The sequence below is a fragment of the Misgurnus anguillicaudatus genome, chromosome 15 (assembly GCF_027580225.2).
Source record: "Misgurnus anguillicaudatus chromosome 15, ASM2758022v2, whole genome shotgun sequence".
NCBI lineage: Eukaryota > Metazoa > Chordata > Actinopteri > Cypriniformes > Cobitidae > Misgurnus > Misgurnus anguillicaudatus.
Window position 1 is genome coordinate 33,116,971 of NC_073351.2, and position 14,462 is coordinate 33,131,432.

The window sequence follows — 14,462 nt, forward strand, 5'->3', positions numbered from 1 at the left end:
AAAAATATATATTCTGTAAGGTATGTTAATAATTTACAAAAAATAAAAGTATTGTTTTTGTAAAGCAGATGATGACACAAAAGTACTGACGTGTCTGCAACATGAATATTAGTTTATTATATTATTATTTTTTAGTTAACTTTTATTTAAAAAAAAATGTAATGTTTCTACTTTGTACAACATAATTAGCTTGCTAGCCGCGTATGCAGACGAGATATTGCAATGACACATTTTTGAGCAGGCAATGACAAATTTTTGAGCAGGCATTAGTGCTAGATACCAATCGGGGTCCTAAGGGAGACCGAATTGCTCGGGGGGACTGGATTGCTCATGACACCGGCTGTGTACGAAGGTTGCTTTGTTCCGCTGTTTTGAATGGAAGCCAATGGAACGTCTAGTGCGATTTCCCCCAAAAGTGGGCGTGAACCTGTTCAGAGACATTCTATGACGTTGCGCCGGTTGTGCGTATTGGGCGCCATCTTGTGTCGAGACGCGGGAGTTCACTTGGCACGCGCCTTAAAGTACCGGCTTGCAGTTAAGTGTACATCATCGGTTGTACCCTTTTGTTAATGTCCACTATAATCTAGGACACCACTACAAAATGTCTGTCCCCTCAATCACTCAATATTTAAGGGTATAGGCAGCTATTTCAGACAGCATGTGTTGATCCACACGTTGCCATGTGCATAAAGTTGATCGCAATCCGTAGCATTAGCCTATAATGGATAAAGTTGTTACACTGGAGCAGTGCCCCCTCCATCTTCTAGTTTCCACCCAATGAAATATTCTAGAGCTTGACAAAAATTTGTAGCTATATTTGTTATAAAAATAAACACCAAGAAATATCTAAATATTTAGTTGACAGTGAACATTCATCTCAACAGAAGCTCAATCCCCCACATTGAATGAGCAGAAGAGCACATTGTTTAATCCTGGTTTTGCTGGTGTCAAGGGTCACAGGTGGGGCCCCCCAAAGATCATTTTTATAGTAGTCACATGGGTGTGGTAGAGAGCCCAACTTTATCCCCTTTCATACGGCCAAAAATTGCTAGTGGTGCCCCAGGCTGGTGTTTAGCTTTAGACCATTTAAAAACATTAACTAGGTTAAGGTGTTATGGTTTTTGTACAGGCTTCAGCTTATCACGCAACCTAATACGTGGTTAAGCTGGTCTGCTTACAACAATAACCAGTTGACATAGCTGGTTCATCTCTTTATTTACTTTCCCAATCTGGTTGCTTAACTACACACTCACTGGCCAGAAGAAAAGCCCAAAACTCAGATACAAGAAACTGTGCATGACCAGACATAATGAGGTCACTGAAGAAAATAATAAACAATAACACTGCAGACATGGGAACAATTTTTATTATGCATTTCACAATAAATCCAAATATTCATACCAGAAAATACTTCCATCTTTTACTAACGTAAAAACATTACAGTAAAAGTGTTGCTGTGAAGTTTTCAAAAATGCAGTGAAAATAGTAAAATCTAAAAAGGGCAAACGTTTCGTCTGTCTGAAGGCGTACAGTCCTCTTGTATTATGGTACATACTTGTAAACGTATGGAATGTATTTATTTACTGTACAGACACGCAGAGACATACCCTGCAGAACGAAACACATGGTTTCTGCTGGGGGAAACACCCTATAGTCGAAGATCTTTATTTTATAAAGAGAAAAACAAACATACTAAACATATCTATACAAAACTTTGTTGTAATAATATATTTTTCATCCTCTTTTAACTTCCTGTTTAAAAATTTTCAAAAAAGTCAATTTAATGATTCGGTTTTCCAATCTTTTCAACTCTCAATCTTTGCCTTTTATTCTTTTTTCAGTCTCAATAAAGATGATAAGGACGAGGTGGTTTGTTGTTATAAATGCTGCTGAATTTTCTTACAAACCAGAGAAAATAAAACAGCATGAACTTGAAAAATATACGCACATAATTTTTACCCCAAACACAAAATTAAAATAATGAGCTTTTTTAAGAACCATTAACATTGCATTTATATTTATGACAATCAAACATATTTCCTCCCAAATTCACATTACTAATAATATGCACGTTGGACGTTTTTGTTTTTTGCATAATTCTCATCACTGTAATATTTTAATGCATTGCAAAAAAATACAGCAATACAATGGTCACATTTAATTTAAATGAGCAAAATTCTAGAAATAACAAATAAATAATTTACAATATATATTTTCTTGCATTACTGTAATGAGAATTTATTTTTGCACGATAGGAATAGGGAGGCAAACATGTTTATTTATCATTAAATAAACTCGCAATGCAAAACTCTCCAAATGGATTTTGACCCAGCTACACTGAAAAAAATAAAAGCTGGATTTACTTAAAAATATAGTGCATCATTTTTGCATCCAAGTATTAAATGGAATTTTAAGCAATTTATTTAAAATTTCAAGTAAAACGTACTAAAAAAGTGGATGCAAAAATGATGCACTATTTTTTTTAAAAGTAAATTACATATTATTTTTTGCAGTGTAGTTTTTGTGAAAATTACCGTTGTATGCTCGGCTTGAGAATAAAAACCAAACACGGCTGGAAGTTCAGATTGGCATGCCAGATTCATCTGAAAACTAACAGCGTGTGGCACAGTTTAAAACAGTGAATAATGTCTGTGGGTCTCAGACTCAAGGCACAAATCCAGCTCTGGGCCATGGAGGAAATAAGTGTCGTATTGGCATACAAAACATAAGCAAGCCATGCAGAGGAGGCAATTTTAACATTTAAAATAAAAACAGCGCCCCATTTCTGTCTAACAACACCCAAAATCCCCTGCATGCAAGAACTGTAACAAAAAAACAGCAATACCCTAGTGTTTGCTCATATTTACCATCTATCAACATCAGCTTAGTGACACACAGACTGCAAACCCAAAGCAATACAAAATATAAGTGTTGCATTCAATAATTCACTGTGTTTCTCTTTCAAACTTTTTTACATATATTAGTTACAAAATTGTGCCCGTCATGCTAAACTTTGCTAATATACCTCTTCATTTTACATGGTCGATAAAGTCTTGAGCTCACGTTTAAAGTTTTAATAGTTTTGTTGCACTAATAGTGTCCATTACAACACAACCCTGTGGCTACATAATAAAAGTCCAGCTTGTCTCCTGTGAAGTAGACATGAACGCTGAGCAGATCTCAGGTCTGTATCCCTCATGCATTAATCTATTTAGTGTAATTCAGTCACATACATGCCGTTTTCTTGATCTAATATTTAAGTGTATAAATCTCACAGAAACGTCCTGATCACATTTCACCCCAAAATTAATATATAGAAAACATATTTTGCATAAACATGCAATGCGGATACTACGGTGATGCTTAAAAAGTTGTAATTTAAATAACAAACTATTTTACTACAAAAAGAAGGACATGTAATGAATTTCACAATCGAGGGAGGAATTGTGCTACATTATCCTGAAAATAAATCTCAGTGGTCTTATTTCATCAAAACATTATTTCTGATTTCCGATTTGATTTTGGGGTGAAACATGAGTTGGACAAACAAGTTCTTAACCGTTTTATTTTAAATTAACTCTCAGATAATTGAGTAATCACCTGCATGGGTGAATCTCATGAAAATGTCTGGGTACAAATTTCCAAAATTAGGATCATTAAGATTGCATTTACATTTTATATTACAAATCGTATGGGTCTCAAAAAACAAGTGTTTTGTAAAAAACAGCATTTTTTTCATTTTGTGATGTAATATGTGCCAGACATTGACAGGGCTGCGTTTGGCCTCATACCCACATCACCTGAGAGTTTGTGATAATAATAATAATAATATTCATAATAATAACAATAATAATACAAAAAACTAAAAATTAAACACCACCCATAATAGATAAGAGATATGAAAGTGTAAAATAACTGTTAAAAGAAGTCTCTGTTCAGTTTGTTTATCTCCTGCGGTCATCTGAGCGCTGTTGTGTATTCACAGACCAGGTTAGTGTGTTTGTTTAGGAGTGTTACCGTTAAAGAACCGTTCAAAGGTCTTTCTATGACAGAAAGGTGTCATTAAAATGTATAGGATTATAGGAGGATGGGAGGAGCTTTCATCTGTTAACTGGTCAGTCTGAGTGTCAATCTCACAGAGCGAGTGGGGAGACAGTGCTGGTACTGGTTGGGGTCGTGTTGGGCGAGGGTGTGTTCTTTGGAGGAGCCAAATCCAAGAGAGCACGAACGGTCCCGGTCACCTCGGATAAACCTCTCTCTTCCAGGATGTGGAGAGGCAGACACAGCTGACTCTGTGACCACACACACACACACACACACACACACACACACACACACACACACACACACACACACACACACACACACACACACACACACACACAGAGAGGGCGAAACAAAAAAAGGAGGGGGGGAAAGAAATGACATGTCAATGAAAAAACAAATTATAAGAAAAATAACTTAAAAATGCAATGTTTAAAATGAAGCAACTTAAAAATGAAGACAATGCAAAAACTAAATCAGATAAAAGCAAAGCATGAGTTCAAATCAGACATCGTGAACTCTGGAAAACGTAAAAAAGGATGAAGGTGGGACAGATATCATTCAGACACAGCTGAGAAATCAGACTGATGGTCAATCAAACAACAGGAACAAGCGAAACCCTGTCAACGATAAAGGGGTTTGATGCCAAGGACCGCTATTTTGATGAACATTTAACGAGGGGCCCCTACGTAAAATATATTCATATACTTTTTATGTATAACAAATATAATTGGCTAAAGTGAAACATTTATTTGTGCTGCTAAATTTATTTGTACGGACGGATAATGCATTTTGTTTCATAGCAGCTTTTCAAGGAATACTGCCTTAGGGGCCAGTCACACCAAAAGCGCTTTAAATGCTTGCAAACGGCAAGGCGCGACACACTGCCTTTTTTAAAAAAAGAGCAGTGCGACGCGGCTTTTCATATTGCTAAGCAACCACCGAGTCAGCTGTCTTGTCAATCAAATATTGAAGCGTGAGCGCTCTTTTGCTGTTAACTGTCATATTAGCAGAAACTTTTAAAAGAGGACGCTTGCTCTGACCTTGTTTGAGGATGAGAGGTGCACAAACACACAGGAGAGAGTGAGCGAGTGGTGTCCGGTTCTTTAAAGCAACTGTAAACTTCCCTCACCACAACGTAAGGCCCGCCTCTCCCCTCATTCGATTGGACAATGCAAAGACGCGAATGACGTCGGGCGCTTCTCCACTCTCAACACTCCTTCAAAAACACGTGCGCGGCAGGCGGCAAAAAACCACAAGGCGCTCGGCGCGCAAACGCGCCCTGCCCATAGAATATCATTCAAAAAAGGCGCCTGCAACTGCCATAAACGCTTTTGGTGTGACTGGCCCCTTACTGAGCAAACTATAATAATGACAACATACTAGAAAGATACAAAGCAAATTTAAACAATTCTGGAAGTCAGAACTGAGAGATAAACTAATAAATAAATAAATGTTGTATTTTTTCCTCTAAAGTTTTCTGCGGACCTCCTAGACCCCAATCTAAAACCTCCTTTGTTTGTCGATGTTGATACAGAGTGATGCCACAAACTTGTTACAGGGACAAAGATCTCGACATGTTTTTAAGTTAATTTATTAGGGTTATTGTTTCTTATAGGGCTCAAACTAGCAACCTTCTGATGATAAACCCTGTTTGTTAAAAAACAACATCAAACTGCACTCACAACATCAACCAATACCCTACAAGGCCTAGATTTTGGTGGAAGATTATAAAGTTGGGGATGCACAGATACAAAGTGTCAGTGCTGATATTTAATTACTTGGAAATAACATCTACAGATACCGATAGATACAGATTACTTTGCTTTTTATAGTCATGAAATCCTTTGTGAGTACAAACTACAATTCTGTTGTCATTGTGACCCAAATCATCCACCAAATAATCACACACTGTGAGTTCTGATGCGTTTTCTGCTCCTTTTGATTGCCAGAATATAATCTGCCCTGATCATCGGCTTTAAACAATTGTCCGATGTCCGATAGTGGGAAAAACGCTGTTATGCCGATACAGATTATAAGCCGAAATATCGGTGCATCCCTGTTTTAATACTTTCACCGCCTGTGTTTAAAAAAAGTTGCCAGCCAGCGCCAGCATTTTTTATGATTTTCATAAAAGTTTTATGCCTTGCATTATTTCTTCTTTAAATATATAAACATTCAATATTAGTGATGCGTGGGGCTTTTTTTTCCAACCCGCGGGTCCTGCTTTTATGAAATATTATCCTACACTACACAGGGAATAATACTAATTTTTCCCAGAAACTTCTTGCATAAAATAGATTCAAGCACTTTCAATGACCTGTATCTATGTATGTATATTTTCAAAAACTTCCCAGGGCCTTGAAAAACTCATCATTGGAAGGGAAGCATTTGCTCTTAATTGACGAGATAACTCATCAATGCCGGGGACAGAGTTAAAGACATTTTCACTTAAAATTTTTTAAAATGACAAATCATACATAACACAAAAATGTTTATTAAGAAAATAAACAGGGACCGTTCCACTGTGGAAAGCACCGATGTCTGAGCGGTTTACCAATTCTGATCCTATTTGGGTGATTCTCACGAAACCATTGAAACACCACGGCACTAATGATTTTATCTTTAAAATGTGTAATATAGTAACATTAAAAAGCATCAGAATTATCACAATACTGTGTTCTACCTTGCACAATGTGTGATTTCAACACAAGAATTTATAATTGTAAATTTTATCTCATTTTCTGCTGAAATTCTCATTACCGCAATGTGTCCGGCTGTGTTTGAACACGAGTTATGTTGTAATTTAATCAAATTAACACAAAAATATTAAGAAAAAAAATAAATGGATGTTTTGTTAGACTACTTTAGATGACAGAAAAAATATTTACTGAATATTCATGTATAATAATAATGAAGAAAAATTAGGAAAATGATGTGTCCATGCCTGATGTTCTAATTATCCGCAACACTTTTTGAGATCAGTTTAAGCACACATACAGAATTTTAATAAAGTTTGATTTTGAGTGACCAAGCACATGGACCAGTTACTTCAAGATGGCTACCAGGTAAGATCATTTTTTTACAGTTAATTTGAAATATTGTCTTGTCAGAATGCTTACACGACATTTTAATTATCATTAACGCAACAGATGCTTATTAAATGTTAATTTAATTAATAGAAGCATAATACTTTGATTTTAAATGCATGTGCAGAATCTCCAAATTATGTTCTTTCAGGCTTGTCATGTCATTTTGAAAATATGTCAGTGTTGATGTTTTCTGACTGTTGCGGTAATGAGATTTTTTAGGACAAATTTTTTAAATTATGTTACAAAAAGTGTTAAATGATAAGTAAAAGTTTTTAAATTAATGTTCCCATTTACTCCAGACTTTGTTTTTCAATGTCTGGTTGGAAAAAATTAAATTTAAGCAATTTTTACATTTTCATGCTTGACATGTTTAAAACCAAGTTTTCGTGAGAATCACCCACTTATTACTGTGAGACACAAACGTCAACCAGAGAAACACTGATTTAATTTAGAGTAGTGAGAAAATGCTTGAACGTAAGAAAGAAGAAAGAGGCTCAAACTAACAACAGAAGGTTAGATTTTATTGTAGAAAAGCAGAGGACAACAGTCAGGCTTGTAGGAAAATCAGACATCATGACACGCACATCTGACAGACACATACATCCATACTGCGCTAAACTGTATTTTCCTATATGTGTTATGATTTATGTGTTTGTTGCTTCAGAACTAAATAAACTGTGTTGGATTGAGAGATTGGTTGGCATGCTTGATAACTGTAGAGTTTAGTGCTGTTAGTGAGATGATGATTAACTACGAGGTGAAAGACATGGACATTCATACATTAAGGCACAAAGGGAGAGTTTATGGTTTGGCGTCCTTCACATAATCTCAATTCCCTCATAAATGTACAGTTAATTCGCCAACGGGGCTACAAGATATATCGGGAAATACCGCAAATGGTTTGCAATAACTGAATTATGTTAATACTTTAAAGTTACCTATAGTTTAGTTTTACTAAACTATTTTAGTTTTTTTTTGTTTTACCTAAAGTTTTAGGTCGATGCAGATAGCAGAGAGAGTGATGATATCTTTTCCCAGAATATATTAAATATGTTTTACAACCTTTTTATCGTATTGCATACCGTATCATTTAGCAATGTAACGAATATCGCATTTTCCCTCAATAACGTGCAGCCCTATTAACTGAAACCGTCAAGTAAAAAAAAAATCCCAATTTGAAATGCAATTTTCCTTTGCAGAATTACTGATGCATAGTAAAGGGTTGTTTAGCAGACAGGCAACTTCGTTCTCGTCTTTTTTTAAGGCTGAATGTTTGTGCTTTTCGTTGATTTTTTTATTTTGATTTGATTCAGCCCCGTCTTTTAAGAAATAATGTAAAAATGTGGTCAAACCTTATTGCCGGGGCACTTACATGTACCTAAAGACAATAATACACACAGTAGAGGTCTTCACGGGCCACTTAGATCCAAAAACCTGAGGGTCAACCTGAGACCAGATGGGTACGGGTCTAAATTTTGTATCTTGGATATAATAATAGCAACTTCGGGTCTCGGTTAGTTTAAATTAATGTGTTTTTGCCAAACGGACACGAGACGACCCGAACTCTCTCGCATGTGTGCATCAAGTCCTTTTCCAACCCCTTCTCTGTTTGACAAGAGCGCTTGTGACATCGTGTGGCTGGCGATAGGTTAATTTTCGTTCATGTTGCGTGTATCCCAGCCGTGGTAGAGGCAGCAAACACGGGTGATTTACATGTTAAGTCAATGCAATTAGGCATCCTGCGGCGCGGAAGGTGCGGCGTGTTTCCCGCGAATTGAGCGTTGCCGCGGGAAACGTGCGAGTTAAAAAATCTGAACTTCGGCGGATTTCCGCACCACGTTAACCAATCAGGACCTTACTGTAGTAGTGACGTGATTACAGAAAGTGAGCAGAGTTGCGGAGTCTCAGCGGAGTCGCAGAAGCCCTTCCATGACGCAAATTTCCGTGTTAATTTTCAAATGACTAGAATTTCACCTGCAGCTTTCACGCGAGAATGAAGCGAGTGAACTCAAATGTTCAAGCGTCCAACTACGAAAAATAAATGGAGCAACAAGCCAAATTGGATGCAAGGCACACGGACACACATCAGTGCCGTTTACATTCGGGTTAAAAAAATTGCCACTGGTTCGGGTCAGACTCTACTCTTATTTTCTCTGGTTTGTCTCGGATCGAGGCTTTCTTAAAAAAAATGATTTATGCACATCAGATTCGGGTAAAAAGTGATTTGGGTCGTCAGAGCCAATGGTGTAGTGGACAATGCTCCGACGACTTCCGGCGACCCGAGTTTGAATCCTGGCTTGAGGTCCTTTGCCGATCCCATACCCCTCTCTCCACCCTGTACTTTCCTGTTGTCTCTTAATTACTGTCTATCAAATTAAGGCAAAATGGCCCCAAAAAATAATTAAAAAAGTGATTCGGGTCATTTTGGGTCGGTTACATTTCTTTGGACCCGAGAAGACCTCTAACACACAGTAACCATTATCATGACTACTAATAAGTATTACAAAAAGGTTTGAATTTAAAAAGATTTGGATGAGCCCTCAATCTCAAATTAACATGTTGACATCTAAAATTGCGTTTTTAACGTAATATTTATGTTTTTAACATAAAAACCGTGCTGTTCATAAAAATTACTGAGACTATTAGGTTAGTAGCAAGTTACTTAATGTGATGCTCAACAAAGACAAAAATTTTGCTCAACGTAGGAAACACTATAAATATCCGTGTGTATAAACACTATTGTGAAAAATCACACACGCTGGCACACAAACAGTCGTCTGCTTTAAAGCAGTAATATGTAAGTACAATTTACACGCTTGGCACCAGGTGGCAGTAGAGAGCACACAGCAGCGACATGATTGACAGGTAGAAGAGGGCAAAACCAGCCAGCTGGGAAGAAGGGCCAGATTGAAGGGTGGGCGGAGCCAGGGAGAGCAAAGCTTCAACCAGCCTGAAAACACACATGACCTCCCCTTTCAACACATCTCCTGCTGAACACAAACTATCCTGTCCGCAGAGGCGGGAAAAGCAGGGAGGAACACGAAATGAGCAGTTGAATGAGGGGTTGATGGGATGTGGGGTGTTTTACAAAGTGAATAGGACAGGGGAGAGGAGAGAGAGAGAAAGTGTTAGTGGTGTTAGCTATTAATCACGGAGGCGTTAAACGGAAGAAAGTTTCAAGTCAACATGAAACAATACACAACCTATTTTGTTAAAGTTAGTTAAAGTTATTTTTTAAACTAGGTTAATTAAAGACTTTGCTTGAGATAACGTAGGTAATAGCTTGGAGATTCAATTGCAGAGGTAGATACCTGAGGGACTCCAATTCTGCGACACGCCTCTAGGAAATTTTCTACGTTCCGTCGACACTTGGCCATCGTCAGTTTGGGCTGGGGACAAAAAACAGAAACATATATATTTATGTGCACACAGAAACAAAATAAATGCTGCTATCTACAGAATAATAGGGCTGCAACAACTAATCAATAAAATGATAATAATTGTTCATGAAAATAGTAACAGTACACATATTCATAACGAACCATTTCGTTACAGTTTATTGTTAAAAATGGTGCACAAGTGTGCGTTTCACATATGTTAACGCGTGACCTTTCGTAGTGATTACGTAATATATTGCGCTGGCGCTTCACACGGCTAGTGCGAGACGAGAAATTGTGATTTAAAAGTACTTTTTTTGCAAATATGAAACTGCAATTTTTAACTGCACTGAAACTGTTGAGGTCCAATAAAGTCCACTATATGGAGAAAAATCCATAAAAAAAAATTATTCTCGACTGAATAAAGAAAGACATAAACATCTTAGATGACATGGGGGTGAGTAAATTATCAGGGTTTTTTTATCAAAATGGAGTAATCCTTTAACAGTAGGCTTGTTTTACATGTGGAACATACTTCAAATCCCACAGTGCAAGTTTGTTTAGCAAAGCCGCTAAAGGCGAACACGTTTTTTCATTCCACTGTGCAACTTTTCCATTGCTTTTCTATGTAAACATGCACTAAACAGATGTGTTTGATCGCTACGTGCAGGTCTTGAATCTTTTATTTACATCATCTCATGCATGAGTGCCAAGCTTTAATACGCTTTGTCAATTAAAAAAATGTTACCTTTTGCAGGCTCATCAATGGTAAAAATGGTAAATGGACTGCATTTATATAGCGCTTTCATAAACCAATGGCCATCCAATGCGCTTTACATATTGTCTCAGGGGCTGTTTACACTTGGTATTAGGATGTGTTTTCATCGATCGGATTACAAGTGGACGAGAGAGACACATTACGTTTACACCTGGTATTTAAATCCACTTTCGACCGCTTCTGTCCTGAATACTGTGAGGGGTGGTCTGTGAGACGATGGGCGAGTCTCTCTGCTGTCATTCAAACGGGAGCGGGAGTAATTATGAGTTTATATGGACGCGAACTAATAGTGTGTCGGAGTCCACTGCTTGTTTAGCAAGTAAACATGCTGCACAGTGTTTTGTACATTTATATGTTAGAGCTTTCTCTGAATTTTCAGCGCAATTGATGAAATAGGATCGCGCAATTTTCACACGCTTTCAAAATGAAACTATGGAGATCAGCAGCTTTAGTTTTATCAATGAGGCGAAAAATAGCGCTGTTCACGCCAGAAGTCAGAAAAGACGTAAAACTTAGTGTTTAGTACCTCAGATTAGATAAATGGGCGGAGAGAAGGCGGTCGCGTGTGGCTGTTCGAACACATTCAACCATATGTGTGTTTACACTACAAAAGCAATCCGATGGAAAGGGGTTTCGACTAGCTCTGAATGTGGTTGGAAAGTGGTCGAAATTGGACGCGTTCAAAACGTTTTGAACACCGTTTACACCTGGCATTAACGTCAACAGTTCCTGATCCGATCGACGAAAACGCATTTTAATGCTAAGTGTAAACAGCCTCTTACATTCACCTATTCACTCACTCTTTCATACACCGACGGCGCATTGAAAAACACCCACACCTACACCCAGTTGAGGTAAGTTGAGGTAAGAACATATTAAAATATTGAAAAACGGTGGTGTTTTCCTTTAAACAAATAAAACTTTTATTAACAATCATTGTCCTTATTTGATTAATTATTGCAGCCCTACACAATAACATGACAAGATTCACACACCACTGCTGGTGAGGGTACATGGATGCTGGGTATGGACCGAGGACGCACGTGATTGGCCAGATGGCACAACACAACACCATCAGTCAGAGCTGCCCCAAGATCACTGGGCAGAGACACCTTGAGTCGACATTCGATATTCTACAAAAAAATTACAAAATGAGAAACGGCCGAGACCACATCAGTCAAACAATACAATTGTCCCAGTTTATTATTATTATTCAGAAATTAAATAAACATAATAAATTGTTTTTAAGTGCAAATAAGCTTATTTATAGTGTCAAGATGAAAGAAAGAGGAGGGTCTTGTAGTGTTTTTAAAGACACACCCTTCTTAGTTGTTCAATCAGTTCCGCCTCCTCTCCTGTTGGGGCTGGGCTCTGTGTGGGTGTGGTTTCCACAGGCTCCGCCCTCTGCACGCTTGATTCTCCTGCTAACAACAACATTGAATTTGTGATGTGATAAAATGTCAGTACTTAATTACTCAATAAGCATGCTCAACATGCTAAGCACAAGCACAGGTTAAAACTCAATAGTCTGCAGTGCTGAAATGTGCATTGTGAAAGAACTGTATAAATAAATATTGAAATTAAATTCTGTGATTGCCTACAGATACATTTGGCCATTTGTACTGCTTTTAACTTGGTATAAACACTGATCTGATCACCATCCTGCAGTTACACACATTTATGTGTTTAATCACGCAAAGTGACATCCCTAACACCCAAACAAATCAGAATGCAGCAAAGCTCTGTGACAGGTAAACATACCTTTTTTCTTCTCCTCTCGCTGACTCAGACGAAACAGGTAACTCTCAGGTCGTTGGATGGAGCTGCGCGAAGGGGACGGGGCAGTAGGGCTGGGGTAACTGGGGGATTGAACGGCTGTGGAACAGACAGGAACTTGAGTTACAACGTTGCACGAGGTGAGGGTTTGACAAGGAAAAACAGGTACGGCGAGAGTTTATGATTTAAACAGAAGCATACCAGTGGGAGACAGCGAGGCAAAATCTTCACCTTGCTAATGATGACAGGATTTGTTCGGCAAGAATTGGAGAGAAAATAAGGAAAAATCAAATCAGTATACCTTATGACAAAAACACTTCTGGATGACCTACATCTATATCAATTCCCAAACACCTAACAAATGAGATATGTGACCCTGTCTGTAAAATACAGGTTAAAGTCTCAATTTAATTATGAGATTTAAAGCTTAAAAGTTTGAATTCAATCATTGATTTCACATCAATTTCAATCTTTGAAAGATGTTGCTACTGATATTATGCGTATAAAGCCATTTTTGTTTTGGCAGATGAACTATAGAAGCAGCAAGCGGTGCAGTGCAAGCGGTGCAGTACCTGCGGCATACAGGAGGGGGCGACAGCTAAAGCAGAAGACAAAGATCCATCCAGTGCAACAGCAGAGAGAGACTAACCGGCACAGAAATATGAGATTTAAAGAAACAGAACATCAAGAAAATAATAAACAATGAAAGCAGAAAACTAATAGAGATTAAGAAAGTGTGAGACAAAGAATTCCTCATTTATTACGACAAAGATATTGCAAGATTATGCAGTGCTATAAATAAGCAGTCCCTCCAGGATTTCCAACCTAATCGCAAGGCAAGTCGTGTTATAGCCACAAAATATTTAATTAAAGGCGGAGTCCATGATGTTTGAAAGCCAATGTTGATATTTGAAATCACCTAAACAAACACGCCCCTACCCCAATAGAATCTGGACCTTCTGTTGATAGACCCGCCCCACACATACGCAACCCGGCATTTGATTTGATTTGATTGGCTATAAGTGTGTTTTGGTAGTCGGCCCGTCTCCTTTTCCAAACCGTTTTTCAAACATCGTAGACTCCGCCTTTAAATTATGTGTGTTCATGAACACGATTTTTCGTGCCATTGAGCACAAATGTCTTTTTTGTGTCACTCAGTACAAATTTCTATAAATAGATTTTCATGTCAGTGGCACAACTTTCTTTTTCGTGTCATTTAACATTTTGTGTTCTAATTTGTTTGAATATTTTTAAATCATTGTTGCTTGGGGTTAGATTTAGGTTAGGATGTAACTTTATGTATTGGTTTCTAAATGTTTTTCTTCCGATTTTAAAACAGTTGGGGCTAGAGTTGGGGTTAGGATGTCTGAAATGTAATAAAAAGTCGTTTTAACC

At 37.7% G+C, this 14,462-nt stretch overlaps 1 protein-coding gene across 5 annotated transcripts in view; it reads right to left on the minus strand.

The window, feature by feature from the left end:
• Positions 1 to 1,348: 1,348 nt before the first annotated feature.
• lrch3 (leucine-rich repeats and calponin homology (CH) domain containing 3) overlaps positions 1,349 to 14,462 on the minus strand; it is a 100,398-nt gene continuing 87,284 nt past the window's right edge. The window contains exons 15-21 of one of the 5 annotated variants that reach the window (XM_073853818.1): positions 13,640 to 13,711; positions 13,269 to 13,302; positions 13,053 to 13,166; positions 12,612 to 12,715; positions 12,287 to 12,424; positions 10,448 to 10,525; positions 1,349 to 4,292 (exon numbers count right to left, since the gene is read on the minus strand). In XM_073853818.1, coding sequence (XP_073709919.1) covers positions 4,134 to 4,292; positions 10,448 to 10,525; positions 12,287 to 12,424; positions 12,612 to 12,715; positions 13,053 to 13,166; positions 13,269 to 13,302; positions 13,640 to 13,711 — 699 coding nt within the window. In that variant the 3' untranslated portion in view covers positions 1,349 to 4,133. Of the gene's footprint in view, positions 4,293 to 9,315; positions 10,143 to 10,447; positions 10,526 to 12,286; positions 12,425 to 12,611; positions 12,716 to 13,052; positions 13,167 to 13,268; positions 13,303 to 13,639; positions 13,712 to 14,462 lie in introns of those variants that run through there. The other 4 variants (XM_073853817.1, XM_073853816.1, XM_073853822.1 and 1 more) reach the window with 4 other exon arrangements.